At 47.3% G+C, this 19,822-nt stretch overlaps 1 protein-coding gene across 1 annotated transcript in view; it reads left to right on the plus strand.

Moving 5' to 3' along the window:
• TANC2 (tetratricopeptide repeat, ankyrin repeat and coiled-coil containing 2) overlaps positions 1-19,822 on the plus strand; it is a 218,381-nt gene that overhangs the window by 170,532 nt on the left and 28,027 nt on the right. The window contains exons 13-14 of the mRNA XM_009883856.1: positions 1,416-2,023; positions 16,785-16,893. Of these exons, the coding sequence (XP_009882158.1) occupies positions 1,416-2,023; positions 16,785-16,893 (717 nt within the window). The remainder of the gene's footprint in view (positions 1-1,415; positions 2,024-16,784; positions 16,894-19,822) is intronic.

Raw genomic sequence — 19,822 nt, forward strand, 5'->3', positions numbered from 1 at the left:
GCTGACCTTGGTTTGTTGGCTCAACTGCTCGTCTGAAGGGAGCGGGCTGGGAAGCCAACGCAACGACCCACTTAGGGCAGACCTGCTCCGTCCCCCGATCCGCGGTGGAGCTGCCTGATTCGCAGCGGCACTTGCGGGAACATTCACACTGAGCGTCGGAGCCAGGAGCCCGGAGGAGACAGACGTCAGAGGGACAAGACCCGTTTGGAAACTGGCTCAGAGCCGTGCTTCAGCTGGACCGGCTGCTCCGGGTGCAGCGGCGTGTCTGCACTTCTGTGTTTCTCAGTTTTTTCATTATTAGCCTTTTTTTTTTTTTTTTTTTTCAGCAGCACAGGGCTGCGCGGTTCATTTTTACCGAGCTCCATTAAGCAGTTTGATTGAGATTTGCTAATATTTACTGAGAACCGCAGGTGGATGTACTGTGGTCCTCCTGGCAGGGAGCTGAGGGCTGGTTCCAGCTCCACCAGAGCAGCCGCCTGCTGCCCGCTGCCTTCGGAGCTGGGAACCGCAGCGGCTCCCCGAGGCGCTGGGAGAGCACAGGCTGTCTGCTGGTCTTTTTTGGCTCGGTAATGGAGTAGATTAAAAATCATTTGGAAGAAATCTTCTTGTAACTGTAGGTAAATTGCATCCCTATGACTCGAATTCCTCTTTTAATTAGGGCTTTCGCAGCCCTGCGGTCGTCACTGCAAGCTTTAGTTTTGCGCTGTGCTCACTCTCTTTGTTTTATTGGAGAATTGATGGCTTCTCCTGCAACTGCCTTGTCCGGCTCCGCTGCGTCATTTCTCCCCGCTTCGCAGTGCCTGAGAGCCCGTGACGCAAGAATTCCTTTGAAAAGGCCTTTGATGATCTCCGGTTTATGTTGCGGAAGCATCGCAGGGAGCTCGGCAGACGAGGGAATCCCTGGCCACGCTATCCCGCAGCAGATAGATGTATTTATTTTGCCCTGCAAAATACTCACTGCTATGTGTCCTCATATTTCCTGTGCGATACAGGAGCACACTCCTGGGGAGGTGCTTAGCTCGGCTTCAGCAAAACTTCTTCTGGCCTCAGATCTGTCATCTGGTTGTCCGTCCCCTCTGACAGGATGGCAGAAGGGACGGCACGTCGACTCGTGGTTGGGATGGGGTGGGAATAACAAGGGCACTGCGCTGTGGGAATTTCCCAGCCCTTTCTGGGGATGCGGTGTTAGGAACCGAGTCCTTCATTTTGCTTTCCGTCATGTTTCACACACAATCTACTTGATTATAGATGAGATTGTGAGGTCCTGAGGGCACAAACTGCCATTGTGTGTGCTTGCCCTGATGGAGGAGGTCTTAAAGGAGTCTCAGAGGTGCTATCGTAATATGAACTAAGTTTACTTAATGAATAATAAACACTGCCAGCATGAGTATCCTTCTTTTTTTCTTTCTTTGTAGGAAATAATTAAGCTGTTGCCCTTCCACAGAATATTTTTGGATAGACTGGAGGAGAATGAAGCCATAGACCAGGACCTGCAGGCGTATATCCTTCATCGGATACACAGCAGCTCAGAGATCCAGAACAACATCTCGCTTAATGGCAAAATGGACAACACTACGTTTGGCAAACTCAGTTCTCACCTCAAGACCTTGAGCCAAGGGTCCTATCTATACCTAAAACTCACTTTTGATCTCATAGAGAAAGGATACCTAGTACTAAAAAGCTCCAGCTACAAAGTCGTCCCCGTGTCTCTGTCAGAAGTTTACCTGCTGCAGTGCAATATGAAGTTCCCAACTCAGTCTTCCTTTGATCGGGTTATGCCTCTCTTGAATGTGGCAGTGGCATCTCTGCATCCATTAACAGATGAACATATTTTTCAGGCCATTAATGCAGGTAACATTGAGGGCACTTTGGAGTGGGATGACTTTCAGCAGAGGATGGAGAACCTTTCTATGTTTCTTATCAAACGTAGAGATATGACACGAATGTTTGTTCATCCCTCTTTCCGAGAATGGCTCATTTGGAGAGAAGAAGGTGAAAAGACCAAGTTTCTTTGTGATCCGAGGTAAGCAAACGCTCTGAGAAATCAGAGGTTACAAACGTGTTCATCTCACGCTGTTACCTGAATCATTTTGTTTTACGAGGTTGCACGTGGATGCGGTTACCTGACTTTGGTCTGTCCTCACTGTAGATCTCTACATCTGTAGTAGTCATTTTTATGTTGTTCATGGAAAGAAATAAGCCCCCCCTGGGCACACAACTGATCCGGCAAACCTGAGAGTCATCTTCAGAGTGAGATGAGCTGTTCTCAGAAGGCCCCGAGCAGACTGGCTCCCGTATAGGCATCACCAGAGGTGTCTGCATTTGGGCAGATTACTGCTGCCAGCTCCATCTGGAGAAGGGGAATCGTCCTCCCTTTCTCCAAAGGTATCGAAACCACGTGAAGTAGAGGATAAGGAGATGAGAGATGAGTAGTGCGGATGCATCTTTTGCGGTTGGCTTCTTTTTGAAGGTGTGTTCCTCGTAGTCCCACTATATGACTTTTTGAAAACAAAATAAGGGACAGAATCAGGCTGTAGCGATTTTGGGCTGTAAATGCATCCGTAGTCTCCGTCCTGACAGCGGCTTTGCTCACAGGCAAGAGAATTTAATCATGGTTAGATTTATATTCTCTAAACCAAATGATCACTATTAACAACGATATATTTGTTTCTACTGAAGAGTGGAAACAGATGCTTTGACTGTAATTCTAGTAGTTTATTCCCATAACCTCTGCTCCATTTTGTCTCTCCATTTCTTAGAATATGATTATAGAAATCAGGAAAACACTTAGACTCAAGGCTGTGTCGATGCATCTCCCAGACCGTGTGGTCAGTCTGAGGAAAATATGATGGTATCTGCTGGCACTGAATAGCCACCTGGCCGATGAAAGCAGCTATAGCTGTTAGTGGTGTCAGAGCAATTTACCACTTTAAATTCTGTGGTAAACAGGCTGCAGCAGAAAAACACTATATAGCTCCTCCCAACGGGCATCTTCTCTGTTTTAGCAGGTTCTGCACAATAGTCCTATCGAGCGAACCCTTTGTAAAGCGTCTCGCAGCAGCAGGTGTCTGTGTATCAATCAATATTAGTTATTTAATATCCTTCCTCAGAGCCATTAAGTGCTTGTCACTGCGTAATGCTTTTCTACCCCGTTTGCAACGTCTGTGCGGCGCTTACGCCTGTGGAGCTCAGAGCTTTCTCCCTCCCAGTCGCTCCCACCCGGTGCTACTGGTTTTGTCTGGCCCCCGTGGTTTTGGCTGGCCTGGCTGTAAGAGAGCTTGTCGTCGGCCGGCTGAAGGGACGGCAGCCAGTGTGCCCAGCAATTATCACTGCTCACCGCACTTGCCGTAATTGTCACAGCATCCCAGACTGGTGGGGGCTGGAAGGGCCCTCTGGAGCTCCCCCATCCCACCCCCCGCCAGAGCAGGGGCACCTCCAGCAGTGGCACAGGACGGCGTCCAGGCGGGTTTGGGATGGCTCCAGAGGGGGAGACTCCCCCACCTCTCTGGGCAGCCTGTGCCACTGCTCTGCCGCCCTCACAGCAGAGAAGGCCCTCCTCAGCTTCAGATGGAACTGCCCATGGTCACCTTTGTGCCCGTTCCCTCTTGTCCTGTCACGGGGCACCACTGGACACAGACTGTTCCCATCCCCCGGCACCCTCCCTTTGGGGATTGAGAAGCGTTGAGGAGATCCCCCTCAGTCTTCTCTTCTCCAGACTGAACAGCCCCACGTCCCTCAGCCTTTCCTCAGCAGAGAGATGCTCCAGTCCCCTCCTCACCTCCGTAGCCCTCTGCTGGACCCTCTCCAGCAGTTCCCTGTCCTTCTTGACCCGGGGAGCCCCGAACTGGACACAGTGCTCCAGATGTGGCCTCCCCAGGGCAGAGCAGAGGGGGAGGATCACCCCCCTCCACCTGCTGGCCACACTCTGCTTGATGCCCCCCAGGATGCCGTTGGCCTTCTTGGCCACCAGGGCACATTGCTGGCTCGTGGGCAACTTGTGGTCCACCAGGACTCCCAGGTCCCTCTCTGCGGAGCTGCTCTCCAGCAGGACAACCCCCAACCTGTACTGGTGCATGGGGTTGTTCCTCCCCAGGTGCAGTACCCTACACTTGCCCTTGTTTAACTTCATTAGGTTTAACGAGAACGACTTGGAAAAATCACTACTTTCCTTCATTACCAGGACAGTAAGATGAAGGCGCAGGATGCTCACCCGGTGGGTGCAGCACCCCGCGTATGTTGGGTGCTGCAGGGGGTAGCTGCGCACACAACCACGGGACCGGGGCTTTGCCCCTCTGGGTCCAGAAATACTCCTCAGCGTTCTCAGAGCAACGGGCAAGGGCGTTCTCAGAATACCAAATTCAGAGTGAAACCCAAACGTGCTGCATTTTAGGTGGTTTCACACTCCAACCAGGCGTGCAACGCGTGGGAGTTCAGCGCGAAGGCACAAATCAGCCCGTGTTCACTCAACGCGTCACAGCGACGTGGTAGACCTCTGCTCAGCGTTCAGGTTTGGTGCTGCCTTTTACGAACGTCACGAACACCTCGCACAGCCCTCAAGGCTATTCAGGAGACTTTCAGACATCGCTTCTCATCCCGTATGTGCCATTTCACGTGATAAATTAATGGTGACTTTACGGGGACCACTCATGCTCTTTGCGCGGAGGGAATCCCCGCAGAGCTGACCCCACTCAGCTCCTCGCCACTGGCGAAAAAGAAGTTACAACACATATAACGGGCTCCCACTGCCTCGGGTGTGAGTCCATACGTACTGGAGGACTAATAAATATCTCTGCTGTATAATGTGCACTAATTGCATTATACTCTGATGGTAGATAATGAAACAGGATACATTTCAGTGATTAATAGAGAGGACCCCCTGAGATTCAGCTATTGCGCTCCTCAAAATCCTCCTGTCCGGCTCTTGGGGAAGAGCTAATATTGAGATGTTGAGCTTAGAGCATGGTAAACCCTTAGCGGCGATTAAGATAAGTAATGATTTTTCATTTTGTTTCGTCTAAAAGAAGCACAGCTTTTGCCACTGCCGGAGCTCATAGGAGTAGCCTATGAATTTGCCCGTGTCTGGTCTGTTCATAGTATGTTGGAATTCTTTCTGCTCGTTTGGGATTGGAGAAGATGTGGCGACTGTATGGGCCACTCCTCAAGTTCATCGTCTGACGTTGCAGAAACGTGCCGTTAATGTGAAGCTTGTTGACCTTGCCGTGTCCATCCATAGAGAGTCGCATTGCTGAGGCTGATTTTTTTCCCCAGGAGAAGAGCTTTGAAGTGAAATGTGGTTTTGTGAAGCAGCTTTTAATTGACTTACCCTGACAGAGTGTCCAGGTGTGAGGACGTTACGAAAGAAATTGGGATAATGGGCCTCATGTCAGTGGCGCTGCAGCTGGGGTGATCTTCCTCGTTTCATTAACGACAGTGAGTTCCCGTGTTCTCAGGAGTAAGGAGGAGAGGGGAGAGGAAGAACACAGTGTCCAGAAATTATCACACTTTTCTGCGCTTTTAGGATAAACAGCAGATCTCCATCCTCCGGATTTTCGTGTTAGCCTGCTGAGACGCTAACCCTCTTCTTTGAACACTCACCGTGCGTTTGCTGCGCAAAGCAAAGGCTAATTGGCACTGGGACGCTATCGCTGCAGGCTCTCCCGCAGGGGAACCCCCCCGGCATCCGCCGTTGTTTAATAACAGGGCACCAAAAAGGCATTTGTCAGAGCGTTTAACCGGCATTGCGGTAATGACTCCCCCAGCCTGTTGGTGTAGCACTGTTAACCAAGTGTCTTAGTTGACAAATGACATAAAACATTTTAGGGAGAGACCCGATCCTTTGTGACTGGTGCACGGAGAAAGCGGTTATTATTGTGTGTTCACTCTTACACTTGTATTTCTTAACCTAAATTCTGCTCTAATGCTGTGCTGTTTTCGGCCTAGGCTTAATCAGAAACTTCCCTGTAATTATTTTCCATGCTTTTACAACACTAACAAAACGCTTATCCCCGTGCTGCTGCTGAAGGGACTGTGAGAGAGAGAGAAGTGAAGTGATTTGCCCTGGCAAGGCAGTAAAAGAGCTGTAGGCAGATACAGACCCCAGAAGTTAAATTACGCTATCTGGATTTAAGTATCAACATCTGAGTTACTTGTCTAGACTGGCTTTATAGTCAGAGGAGAGAAATAAGAATGATTCATTTCATCATGAGCTAAAAGGCTAAAATAGGTCAGATGAAGAGTGCCTGGGAAGCGTCTCCTCCTGTTGATTTATGAAGGGGGCTCGGGGTGACGGGCTCACTGGGAGATGTCTCCAGTATAGACAAGGAAAAGTGGATGAGATGAATCTGTCCAGGCTGCTCTACGGGGGTTTGAGGTAGAGTCACAGATTTTCTTTTCTTGTACAGGAAGGTTGACGAAGAAAAAAGATACTCTCTATGCTGTTGCACGCATATGAGTGTCTTCATTTGGGCTTTTGCTTCTCAGGGTGGCACTGGACCACCCGGCGTTGTGTGTGCCGGTGGTATGTCCCCTGTTGTCACCGCTCAGTCTGGAGCAGGGTAGAACCCGACTTTTTGTCTGCACTGCTCAGGGAACTTCGCAGCATCCACGGGATCTTTGCAAAATGAAGCGTTTAGATCTTCACCTCAAGTGCTTCACCTCTGGGCTTGGGTTCATCTCACCTAATTTTAGATCTTGCGACCCACCCATCTGTTCCTCAGGCAGTCACTCGGGTCTTCTTTAGCACTTGAAGCAATTCGTCTGGCCTGTTTCAGCCGTTGGCTTGGATGAGCTGAATCCCAAACCCCATCCCCTCCGCTGCCTGGGAGGTGACCTGCGCCGGGATGGACCTCGGAGAAGATGGGAAGCTGCAGAGGTGGTGCCTTCAGCGGAGGCTTGCTCCTGGTTGCTGAACTGTGGACGTGCAGCCCAAGGTGTTTCTCCTCACCGGAGCTGCGGTGTTGGATAGGCAGAGCAGAAGCTCTGCTGAGCTGGGCTTTATTAAGGCCAGTCTGCACCTCAGCATAACGAAGAATGCTTCTTCTCTGCAGAAATTAAGCTGGTCCTCGACACGATGAAGGCTCTATTCTGCATCTGGCTCCATGCTGTTGCACAGATGTTTGGTTAACTGCACTTACTTTGTGGTTTACCATGTTATGGGAACAGAAGCTTTTCTCCTTCTGCTTCCATAAGAAGAGCGAGAGCAATGAGGACAGCAGTCACCGGTGTGATGATGGAGAGTCTCCTGGTGGAGAGCGTAGGGGGAATATCCTGCTGCGCACAGGACGTTTTCACTGTGCAGAGATGCAGAGCTGTTCTCGTGGATACTACACGTAGAATCGTATCATAGAATGGTTTTGGTTAGAAGGGACCTTAAAGATCACCCAGTGCCACCCCCTGCCCTGGGCAGGGACACCTCCCACCAGCCCAGGTTGCTCCAAGCCCCGTCCAACCTGGCCTTGAACACCTCCAGGGATGGGGCAGCCACAGCTTCTCGGGGCAACCTGCCCCAGGGGCTCACCGCCCGCACAGGAGAGAATTTCTTCCTGATATCTCACCTCAATCTCCCTTCTTCCAGTTTAAAGCCATTCCCGCTCATCCTATCGAGGGGGGAATTTGGTGTTAGTATGAAATCCCCAATATCTGTGGCCGGGTTTCCAGAAAAGCTGAATGCTCAGGTGTGGAGAGAGACCCAGTGGGCATTTGGCATCTCTCAAGATCGCGGTGTTGGTGCCTTGTTCAACCACGGCACCGCTGGATGCGTGTGGCTCTGCAAGCCAAGCCTGGAAATACTGCGTGAGGAATCGATACTCTGCGATAGATGTTCTCCTCAGTGTGCCAAGACCTTGTCGGGCAGCTCCTGCTCATTGACTTTATTAGACGATATCTAATAATTAGGGATATCACCAACAAAATAATCGGGGAGAGGTACTGGTGGCTGTATCGTTGAGGTTGAAGGCATCTCCTTATCTCTTCCATCCTCTTCGACATCCACAAACCAAGTCTGTCCCAGTCCCTGAAACCCCAAATAACAGCACCCTGAGTGGATTAGTGTGCGCGGCGATCCAGGCAGAAGTGTGCATCTCTAATCCACCACGAGGAGTTGCCATGGTTTCTGGCAGAACTGTCTTTTAATGCAATACAGTGTAGATATTTTGCATTTTCCTTTTTCTCTTGGGAGCCATGCTGCAAGTGGAGACTTTTCCTACAAAGAAATTAATGTTTTTATATATTACCCAGCAAAATGATAGAGTGTATACATTAGAACAAAATAAGGTGGGGTTTTATTTCATTTTGATGGAATGCTTAAACTGATTGACAAATAACAATCCCCAGTCAAAAGGGAATTAATTTAGAAAGTTTGGAGGAAAAGAAGTCGGTGAAAATGATATTTATAAAAATTCAGGGATACAAGAAACAACTTTAAGTGGGGGGTGGGTCCTTACATTGCGCATCAGCTTCTTAAAAATTAACCACAGTTACCTCCTCCATCCGTAGCTCACTGTGTCATTACGGTGCATGGATTAGTTGACTTTCTTCCTCTTTTATATCACAAGATTCTGAAAAGCCCTTAAAATACACTCTGCTTTATTGTTAGCTGAAATGCTCAAGTGTTCACCAAAAGTCAGGCTATGCCTTAAGTGTTTTCTCGGCACTCATGTGGGATGGATTTTACTCAGCGAAGCAAAGGTGCTATTTGAATTCAAGGTGAGGCAAAATAATGGGTTTATGATTTATTTTTTTTTAATCCCTTATATACTTATGCAGAAAATTAAAAATAATGCGGCGCCCACTGGCACCTGGTGGGGACGGAGACGAAATAATGAGATTTCCCCAGGCGGTCGGCAGCCGGTGGCAGCCCCGGCGCTCGAGGTGCAGCAGGGAGCGGAGCGCTGCTGCTGCCGTCAGTATTTCGCATCGCTTTACTGTTGGAATTACTTCTCTTAATGTGTTTTTCATGGCTCCAGAGTGCCAGTCTTTTAGCTCTGCGTGTATTGTAGCTCACGCTGGGCTGTTCTGAGTGCCCCCGGGTACCGGTGCGTGCCAGCACTTGGTGCGTCAGCGGAACCGGGAGGGATGTACTGGGATTTGTTGTTCCCCCCTCTCCAGCTGTGGGCTGCATGCCACGTGTCACCGAAATACATGAGGTCAGGTGTTTTTTCCTTGCCCAGCCTGCTGTCCGGTCGTCTGCACTTGTGCAAGACCTGTGCTGAGTTAGTGTAATTAATTAACCAATCGCCGTGGGATCTGGTACGTTGAGATTATTTCCACAGCTCTAATTTTGGCAGCAGTGTGGAGCGCGGTAGAAGCGGTGGCTTACCTGTGATTTGGGGCAGGCCTTCGTCTATACCCCGCAGCACGAGGACAACAGTAAAATGTTTCTCGCTCTTTTAATTTACTCCTCAAGCGGACCGTAGTGAGTGCCATATTTTTGGATCCCAAAGACGAATCCATCATAATGTCCTCCAGTTTATTGGAGGGGCAAACACAATCTGTTCACCAAGCGGTAGAGACCTGATGGAGTGCTGACTCTCAGAATACAACTTTTAGGCTTCCCATATGACTTCCAGAATAAAGTTTTTTGATTCCACGATTTGTAACCGAGCACATTTTGAAATGTAAAAAAGAATGGGCAATAGCTCAACAAAATGAATGTAGGAAACGGATTTTATGCAAGTATCCACATCGCCAACATCTCAGGATGTTAAACATCTCATGCAGAAACGCAGAGCTAGAAAATAAATGATGAAAGCCATCGTAGGCAGGAAGTTGGGCAGCTGTGATGGGGAACTTCTCTGAGCATCGGCAGCCGATGCCTGTGTAATACGGGGTTCGGGACAGGGTGCACGCGGAAGGGAGAAGCAAACTTGACCTCATTGATGCGGTGGCTCTGTCTAGCGAAGCGCTGAAGCGGCTTAGCTGCAGGTTTTTCCTCTGAAATTTGGGTAGGGTTGCAGCTGCAGCGTCAGTTGGAAGAGAAGAGGAGAAATGGCAGACAGATTATACATCGTGACAGATGAGATGGAGAGCAGATGTGACTGCTGCCACCATAAAGGACAGCAGTAGAGCAGCTCGCTTCAGCTGGCTCATTAGACATGCAACCTCAGCATTCGGATGCAGAGGGGGTTTTGAATATATTTAGCATCTTGAGTTACTGTCCTCATAAAATCTTTTTTTTCTTCTCCTCTGGGCTGTAAACTTCTGTATGCTCTACCATTTTCACATCTATATGGAAGAAAATACTCACGGAATAATCCGTTCCATGGCACTGAGCCACCAAGAAGGGAGAAGTGGAGTTAATCGGAGGCAATATCAGTGCTGACTGAAGAGAGAAATGGTGCTTCATTTCTTCCCCTACGGAGCAAAACCATCTTCCAGCAGTTCAGTAGAGAGCAGCCCTGACTTTGTTCCATCTTGCTTCTTACATGGTCACTTACTCCTGGTCAAAGCGGCAGTAAAGCACTTCCAAATCACATTCCCCATTCTTCTATAATCCTGTATGTTTTGAATTGCGTCAGGTTGAATGAGAACAGAAAGTATATCACCGTTTGCCTTTTGAGATCTTCTCTGTATGTTAACTGTGTAGTCACTGGAGAGCTTACTGAGAGGCGTTGTTATTCCTTTTACCCATCCAACATATTTATTAAATATGCCAGCAGTCTTTTCACACTGCTCTTGGACAACGCTGCTTTTCTCTGAATATAAAGTAATCTGTTCCTGGCAACCAGCAGATTTTCTGAAAAGCCTTGTGAACCGAACGGAGACAAGGGAATTGCGTCTTTGCTCTTTGGATCTGTTTTTTGAAGTCTCATTAAGTCAGGGCCTGTAAGCGCTTGGAAATGCTTTTTTTCTCTCCTTTATCCTTCCTTTTTTGTTCTGTATTTTTTAAATGATTGTAAGTATCTTTCGTTACCTTAAATCTGAAGGGTGCCATCAGAGTAGTCTGGTTTTCCTCTTTGCTGCTTCTCTTGGCGGTTCCCGGCGCCCGACTGCCGGTGGTTCGTGTAGCGTAGAGGTTCTCCAGGATCAGCTCCCGACACGGATGCAGCTCTGTCATCCCGGATAAACTACAGATGAACTCTTTTCTCGGTGATAGCCACATATGTAACATAATCTGAGGCAGGCGCTCCCCCTCCTTGATAAAATATGAGCGCGGCACAGCTAGTACCTATGGAAATTTTAACAGATGTCCTTGAGAAATAAAGCTGAGACCAGGATGGCGAGCAGATCTGCAGCGGAGTTCCAGTTTCAGAATCAGTGAGGTCATTGCTCTTGCCTCTGCCAAACTTACTTGAATAAACTTTCTACCTGAATGATACGGTTTTGGACGCAGCTAATACCACGTCAGAGCGGTAAGGAGCTTTCCAGCTCCATCGAAATTAGGAGTCATGAAGCGCAAGATGCTCTAAAGCATCTCTTAGTGCTGCAGCTCTCGTTAACTGCTGTTTGTTCCCCTCCTGGCTGCGTCCCGCACGCGCTGGACCAGCGCTGCCCACCTGGGGCTGAGGACGCCGCTGCCTGCGCTCAGGGCTCACATCCCTCTGGGTGCAAACAGGACTGTAGCTGTGCAGATGGTACTGGTTTTACTGGTGTTCAGCCACACCCTGGCAACAAAGAACCATCCGGTGAGCCTATTGGTTTTATGAGATGTCAGAAACTTTTAAGTCCTCCATCACCAAGATGCTGTTACTTAAATTAAAATTGCTCTTAAGTACAGCCCAGATGCCGTTAAGTGATTCCAGTTTTGCTTTTCAAACGCTGGCAGAGTGGTTCGTGCCATTCTGTAGCTCTCCTTTACACAAATCACAGTTCCGCTGCTTTTACTGCTTTAGACTACATGAGGCCACGGGGAACGGTAACGAAGCTCTGAGAGGTAGGATGGTCACTGGGTATGGATTTTCTGTGCAGTGCTTTGTCTCCAGTAAACCAGAAGCAGTCAGTCTGGCACTTCTGCTTGGCAGCAGTAACATCATGGTTGAAATACTAAATTACGATCGGATATCTTTCTAACAGACCTGCTTTGGTGAGAGCTGGACTTGGCTCACGCATCTGTCGATGGTATAGGTTGAGCCGCATCACCTGTGTTACAAAAAAGTGAGTTTAGATCATCACCTATAGCTCATTTCAGCATGGAAATCTCATGTTTTCTACCCAGAATGATGGATTTCTAGTTTATGGTTGAGCCCCATTAGATGTTCCTCTGTGCAATGAACAGTTGTGATTATGGTTGGAGTGGGTCAGTGTGAATAAGACAACTGTTGGGTGATGAAAGCAACCAGCAACCGTGCTGGCATAGGTCTCTTGTCCCCGATCTTGTCACTGATCGGGAGGTGTGTCTGCAGTTCCCTAAAGCCGCTAGAATTGGTAGCACACCGCTGCTGTGTCCTCGGGTGCTTCTGGGGGAGGTGGTTGTTTTCTGATCAGATACTCCATCGCCCGTCTCTCTGCCAGGAGATCTGACCCGAGGGATGGAAAGATTTTTCTTGGCTGTGAACTTGGCTGTCCCAGTTAGCTTAGCAAATTAAACCGGTGTTTAATTCTGTAGGAAAGAATATCGCGTGCTTAAGAGCGTTCCCTGTTTTGTTTGAATTTTCTTGTATAATGTTAATTCCTTCCAAGTTAACCCGCAGTTTTAACATCAGAGGGAAACTATGTTACAAAAATCAATAAATCAATTTTGGTGATTAAATGATCCGTCAAGAAGCGCTCGCTGAGCGGAGCTTGGCCCCTCTGCAGCCTGGACAGACGTCCTCTGAAAGCGAAGGAGGCTCCGGGCTCTGTCAGAGCACACATTATTCTCTTTGCCTAAGTTATAAAATTGCACTCTGCAGAGCTGAATAACATATGAATACATGTCTCTTGGAAGACCAGATTCGCTGGGCACAGTGTCAAGTCTCTGGATTTTGGAATGGTTTCATGGGATTAGCTGGAAGAAGGTAGATGTGGGTGTAAACCAGGGAATTTGAACTTGGGTACATTCAGAAGTAAATGGCACTGATTCTCACTGGGTCTTTTTGCCGGTCTTTTACTCCAGTAGTGCAATGCCTTGACACTGTTAAACCTCTTTTACTTTGCCTGGGGGATAGAGGAGCATAAGTGAAGCACAGATCCGGGAGCTTTCAATATTTTCTTTTGTGTTTCCCCACGCTCCATCACAGCTCTTCGGTCACGCTGGTGTTTTATTAGGGACACTTTGTCCCCTTCCGTCTGTGGCACGAGGGACGGGGGCACGATGAGGGATGTGCTGAGGTACCAACTCCATGCGTCGCCTCGCTCCGTGCCCGGACCTATATGTGCCTCAGCTTCGGGTGGATAAGGGAGCAGAGGTGTAGGGACCGCTCTGCTGAAGGCAGCATCTCCCCTTGTGCCCGTATATAGCCCTCACTTGCATTTGCCTTCCTTATAGCTGCTGTATGCGCGCACCGGGTCGTGCTATGCAGGGGCTTGTGAGGATGAAGACGGCATCGTTATGTCTTTATGTATACATGTATGTGCAGGTTCACGCAGGCACCCCTGGCCGTTACGGGAGCCTGCGAGAGCAGACAAAGGCTGCCGGAGCTGAGCTGGCAGCGCTATTAATTTTTCACAAAAAGAAATCTTACATTAAAAATAGAAAAATCTCTGATGATAAACTCTGCGGCGGTGAAATTCAAAGCAAATCATTTTGCTGAGCTCCTTGATGTAGAAATCATTACTGCCATCCTCCGCTGTATTAAAAGAAAAAAAAAAAAAAAGAAAAGAAAAAAAAGCCTGTGCTGTTGGAGCCTGGTTTAGCATGCAGTTAACGTTGACAGAACAAGTGACTGCAAGTATTTATCAACAAGCCCAAAGCCAAGGTCTGGGAAACATCGCAGAGGTAATGTATTACTCATGAATGCTGTACTTTATTCTGGAATAGTTCGTACATGCCTTATTCATAGCAGCCAAAGTCATGCATATAATTAAATTTAGGTAAATACCCTACCAGCTGGAGCTGCAAAGCAATTTAGGAGCTAACTGCGGAACCCGGGCTCATGTGTCAGTTGGGAGCTGCACTTCATCTCTTGCCACAAAGAAAAGGCACAGGAGAAGTTTCCGGATCTTCAACTCATGCTTGGGATTAATGTAGTTACAGCTCCATTCAGAGCCTTCCCAAACGTTTTCAAAGAGTTTTCCACCAGCAAGCAAACAACTGGTATTGTTTCCTCTTCTGTGATGTGAAAAAGAAGTGTAGAGAGTGACGGCTGCGGGGTCCCTTTCCACAGCCGCACTGGGCTCTGGAGCAGAAGGCCACGGTTCGTGGTCGCCAGCCTGACGGCCCTCCCCAGGAGGGCATCGAGCCGGTGGCTCTGGATGAACTTGCACCACCAACCTTTCAGTGGGGGTAAACGCGTTGGCTCCTCTCCAGACCATGAGCCCAGCGCCGGGAAGCTGATGAGCTGTTGAGATGCGCTGAGTGTATTAGAGTGATTATAGGTTTTCATAATGGGGCTGAACGGGGACGGCTCCAATCCAGCAATTGCTGTGCTCCTTGACTTGCAGCTGTGTCTAGCAAAGCTCAAGCTGCGTTTCGTAGTCACTTCTTTCCTTCTGATCTGTTTCTCCTTTCCACGGGCATCCCTGGAGGTTAATCAGCGTAATGAGCAAATGTGTTTGTCTGTCTCCTTTAGAAGGATGAGACCTGATGTTCTCCTCCCACTCCAAAGATGGGGACAAAGAGGGGAAGAGCAAAGGGAAGGAAAGGCAACAAGCTGTAGATACCTTGAGGTGCTACAACCACTTCCGAGGCCCTTCTGTTTTCCCAGCTTTTTACATTTTGTCCCTTCTGTTGGTGCTATAGGGAGAAATTCTCACAGCAGGGACACGTGGAAGCCGGTGGCACTGCCCTGTGCACAAGGCATCCTGCCTGATTTTAAGCACTCAGCTGAGGCATCTAAGCTACATCTTGATGAGCTGGGCCACCACCTGGAGGAGCTTCTCCTTCTCCAGTGACGGGGAGCATGGAGCTATGGGATCCCGACGCGGGCCCCTTGCCATGGACCAGGCCAGGGTGTGGAGAGGCACTTGACAGGCAAAGCATGCAAAAAAAAAAAAGAGTTTTTCTTCAGTTTCTTTTTAAGCTCAAGTCACCCTGAGAGTGAAGGGTACCATCAGTCCATAAAAACATTTCGGACAACAGTTTATTATTTGAGTTGCTGGTGCCTCTATACATCTAACTGGGTTTTGGGGAGAGGCACAATAGAATTACTCATCAGTGAAAGAGTTTATTTTATGACATGTAAAAGGGATGTGGTGCTCCTTCACCTGTCAACACCTGGGGATCAAGTCCTGCCTTGTAAGAAAAAGGTGTTTTGTTTTTCGTCCCGCTCCTCCAGCGGGCACATGTCCACATCCTACCAGTACCACGCGGTCTGGCAGAGCATCGTCGGCCTCCGCTCAGATGAATCCGTGTATTATCGGTCGGTCCAAAAGGAGGTTCATTGGCAGGGCTTGGGGGAGACCTTGCCAAACACCTGGCCGTGGCGTTACAAGTCTTTCACTTTTATTCTGAGTTTATTTTGAGACAGGGATAATCATTCTCCCTGGATGTGGATGCGCTGGTGAATCCCCGCTGTTGTGAAAACTTCTGTCTTCTGTAACACTTCCTTGATGTTTGGCCATCCTAAGTACTTCTTTGCTTTCCCAAACAGTGATGAGCTAATGTTCCGTGTCCTGAAAAGCCCTTTTAAAGCCACAGTTGATATCATATTTTGTTTTCTTTGGCTGGAAGGGGGTTGATTGCTTTTATGTGTAGTCACATTTTGATTTAGTTCCTGAAATGAAGTGGGTTGAGAAGGACTCCCTTGGGAGTACCCAGGGACTTAAGAATACGAATTTGTTGGCAAACCCAAGAAAGCTGCAAGTCCCCAGACCACTGAGGTCCGAGCGTGGAGCCCCGGTGCCCTCCTCCCCTGCTTGTTCCGTCTCCTGCTGTTGCGTCCGCGCGTGCCCGTGGGGGGCAGGTAGTTGCCAATCTCACCCAGAAATGCTTTGCAATATTTCGCATTTTTACACCGCCTGTGTTTTGTGCGTGTACGGAGAATCACCTTCTCGCATCTTTGAGAAGACTCAGCCACGTTGGAACGTTCGGTGTTACAAGCTGGAAGTCTGTACGTTTAAAAATGTCAGTAAAAATCACCGTTAGCAAAGGAAGTTATTGTCTCTTTTATTATGCTTTGCCTTAAACAAGGCTCTGCGTGTAGCTCACTTAATTTGCTTTCGTTGTCAACCTGGTAGGTCGTTGCCAGAAGCATCTTTATTACTGGAAAAGCTGGAGAATGTGTTTAGAAGGAGTTTTACATGGAAATAAAGTTGCTTCCCTCTGCAGGACATATCACAGGGTGGAGAATGTAGTTGTCATTTAAAGGACATTCTTTTCCAAGTGTGGATATTTTAAATACGGGATTTTCTAATGACTTTGGGGGCGGTGGCATGCTTTCGAAGTACAGTTCCCCTCTGCAAAATGACTGTCAAAGTAGCACTTCAGCTTTCACGAAGTTGTACCTCTGGGGTTTCCAAATTTACATCTGCTCATAGAAAATAGATTGGTTTATTTTTGCTGTCCTCCAGTATTTGGGGTTTTTTGAGCTATCGGTGATCACCAATAATAAGGGACGCGATTAGTTGGTGGTCTACAAGTGAGAATTAGTCCAGCTCTGTTTGCCAAAGCTGGATGAGGTTGAAGGCTTAGCGGGAGCAGAAATTGTTGTCAAAAGTTCTTGTGTTGGTGTAACGAGCAAATACTGACGTACTCTTTCTTCTGATTTTAGGAGTGGCCACACATTACTTGCCTTCTGGTTTTCCCGTCAAGAAGGAAAACTAAATCGACAGCAAACTATTGAACTGGGACATCACATTCTCAAGGCACATATTTTTAAGGTAACAAAAATTAAAATGAAGACTTCTGCCAACTTCATCCCCGTTGCGTATAATCTGCCAGCGCTGGCAGCGTTCGGTCTCTTCGTGTTTTAGGGTTGCTGTAAGAAGTGTGATTGCTTCAGGCTGCTGAAACGTGTAGAAGAGAGCTTGAGAAAATTGGCAATGGTATATAAGAAATCCTTGAAATTAAACCATCCTTCAGACTGTAAATTCAGCAGATAGCCTCCTTACCTAGAATTACTCTTCTCCCATAAGAGGTTTTTTCCCATGTAAGATGAGATCCTTGTAACGATATCTAGAAAAAACAAATCATTGAAAAGGAGTGGTTTTGAAGAATCCAACCCAAAATTCGGGTTGTGAAGGGGAGATCCGATGATCCTTAAAATCATCAGTTTGTTTTACTCTTCACACAGGCAGTTAAGACCTGGGTAACTGAAAGGCAAACTTGGATGTGACCCATGTGACCCAATATGACCCATAAATTAAATATCATTCTTTTGCCTGTTGGCCCATAAACCAGAAGATGGAAATGAGAGGATGGATTTGTAAGGTCACAAGAAATACAGAATTTATTAAAAGTATTACGATCTGTGGGCGCTTAACACTGGTAAAAATGCGGATCTGTATTTAATTTTATAGACTTAAGAACTTTTGCAGCCCTGTGTTTCTGTATTTCTAGAGCAAACAGATAGTTTGTGTCCTCTGTCAGTCCTGTTGGATTTATTTATGGAATTCCCTGTGCTGAATTCACCATCAGGTGTAGTAGCAAAGTCTCCTCATTTGGGAAGGCGATGGCTGGAGCCAACGGGAAGAACCCCGGATCGGCGCGTTACCCGATTAGCATATAATTTACAAATTTTGGGTTACATTCCCAAGGCCAAATTCAGCAGTGAGTTGAGTATTCAGCTGCCATTTACATCTAAATCTGGTTCCAAATCTTCTTCGTTTCACACTTTCACGACAGAAACAAATAACAGCGTTTCAGGCTCTAAACAAATGACAATTTTCATTAAGTGGACAAGTTGCCTGTAGATTCCAGATTTAATTGAGCAATATTTACAATAGTAGAAAATGCCAATTAGCATATGAAAAATGTCAGTATAGCCTTCTGTTTCTAATCACTGGGCAAAATCCTTGGGTTTGCAACACTGCAGTAAGAATAGTATGTCTCAGTGACGGATAAGTGTAACAGTATGTTACTTTGAAGTACTGCGAAGTTTTGAAAGGGTTTGGATTAGGTGGATTAGAAACACTGTAAAACTTAGTCTTTTGCTATTCCTTGAATAGCTTTATTTTTATTCCTTTTTTTAACAAGTGTTTACTGAGGATTTGTGAGTGTTTCCCGAGGGAAACAATAGCGGCATTAGTTCTTGAAGGAGGCATTGAGCTGGACTATTGCAGACCACATTTAAGATCTTGAGCATTCTTTAAAGAAAATATTTCCGAGAGTACGTACACAGACTCCTTTTCCTGTTGTCACTGACTGTATTTGTTTCTAAACAAGCATATTTTTTTTCCCATTCAAGCTTTTCGTTCTGTCTCATTTTTTTACTGGAGCCGTTACCAGTAGGGTATGGGGTTTCTGCCAAGCAGGGAGCGTGTCAGGTCATCGATTCAGTGTGTTTTTCCTGAAGTATCATGTTAGAGGAGCAGCTTTCTGCAGACACAAAGATCCTAATTTTGAAGGTATTTGTGGAAGCCTGATGCCGTTGTAATTCCAGTTTATCTACCCATCGTGAAGCCAGGAGAGGATTAGAACGGGGCGAAAGCATTTTGTCCAGCCGGGGAGTACTGAGAGCTGGGTAGAGAGACAAACTTTGATTAAGCAGTGCGGAAAACATCTTTGTCCTTCCCCAATCCCTGTCGGTTGGAATCCACTGGTACCTTGTGCAAGGTGATGACGGGGCACTTGGAGTTTCCAGGTGTACAGAAAATCAGTGCTGCACAGACACAAGGCGATGACCTGACACGCAGGTGGTAAGAAGCTTTCGCGCTCCCCTCTTCGCTCGATGGCTGAGATCTGCTGGTTTCGCTTTTTTTGAACACAAACATCCTCAAACAGTTGGGGGAGAAAAGAAAAAAAAAAAAAAAGTACAAATGTTTTAGTCTTTTAAAGCAATTACCAATCTTAACGGGAGCATATGGAAACCCAGCTTGGAAAGCCGGGCAAGGAAAGGAAGGGCAACAAGAGAAATGTGCAATAATGATACAAGAAGACCCAAACTTCAGGCTGGTGGATGTTTTGCAAATCAACCAAAGAGAAGTCTTCGATTTCATCTTAAATGAGTTAGCTAAAATGTCAGTAATCCAGAACCGGGTGTCCCTCGTGCCCAGATTGAGAATGTAATGACAATTACAGGCAGAAACACTCACTTTGGCAGCTGCGGGTATGTAAGGGTGCCTGATACTCCTTGAAAAACAGCCGCATAAAGGTCTTGTGTTGAAGGTGCCAATGGCCAAATAGGAGAGGAAGCAATAAATCAGAAATTAAGGATGCTGACAGCTGCATACAAGAGTGCAAAAAAGCACGCCTGTCTGAAAACTGGGGCGGTGTGGGGTCGGCAAGGTTACTCACATGCGACACGCATGGTGAGGCCATGTCCTGGTCCTGTGTTGGATGGTTCCAGTGAAGTGGAAACCACTGATGGTATTTCAGTTTGATGTCGTGTCAAGTTGGGATTTGCTTTTGCTGAAGGTTTCAACCTGCTTTACAGTTCTGGGCAGAAAAGGGAAATAGAAAAGGGAGATGCGATCTGTAAAATGAGAAGTAGTGCAATTTTGTTTCAGCAACTGAATGGTAATGATGTGGAATGTATTTATTCTTTAAAGGGTAAATGTCATCTTTTATGTCTTGCACTAATATCTAAGTATATATATTCTAATAGGCATTTAAGATTCTTACAGCGTATGTGATTATCTTCAGATGGCT

Source organism: Charadrius vociferus, unplaced genomic scaffold, assembly GCF_000708025.1.
Source record: "Charadrius vociferus isolate BGI_N301 unplaced genomic scaffold, ASM70802v2 scaffold484, whole genome shotgun sequence".
Classification (NCBI taxonomy): domain Eukaryota; kingdom Metazoa; phylum Chordata; class Aves; order Charadriiformes; family Charadriidae; genus Charadrius; species Charadrius vociferus.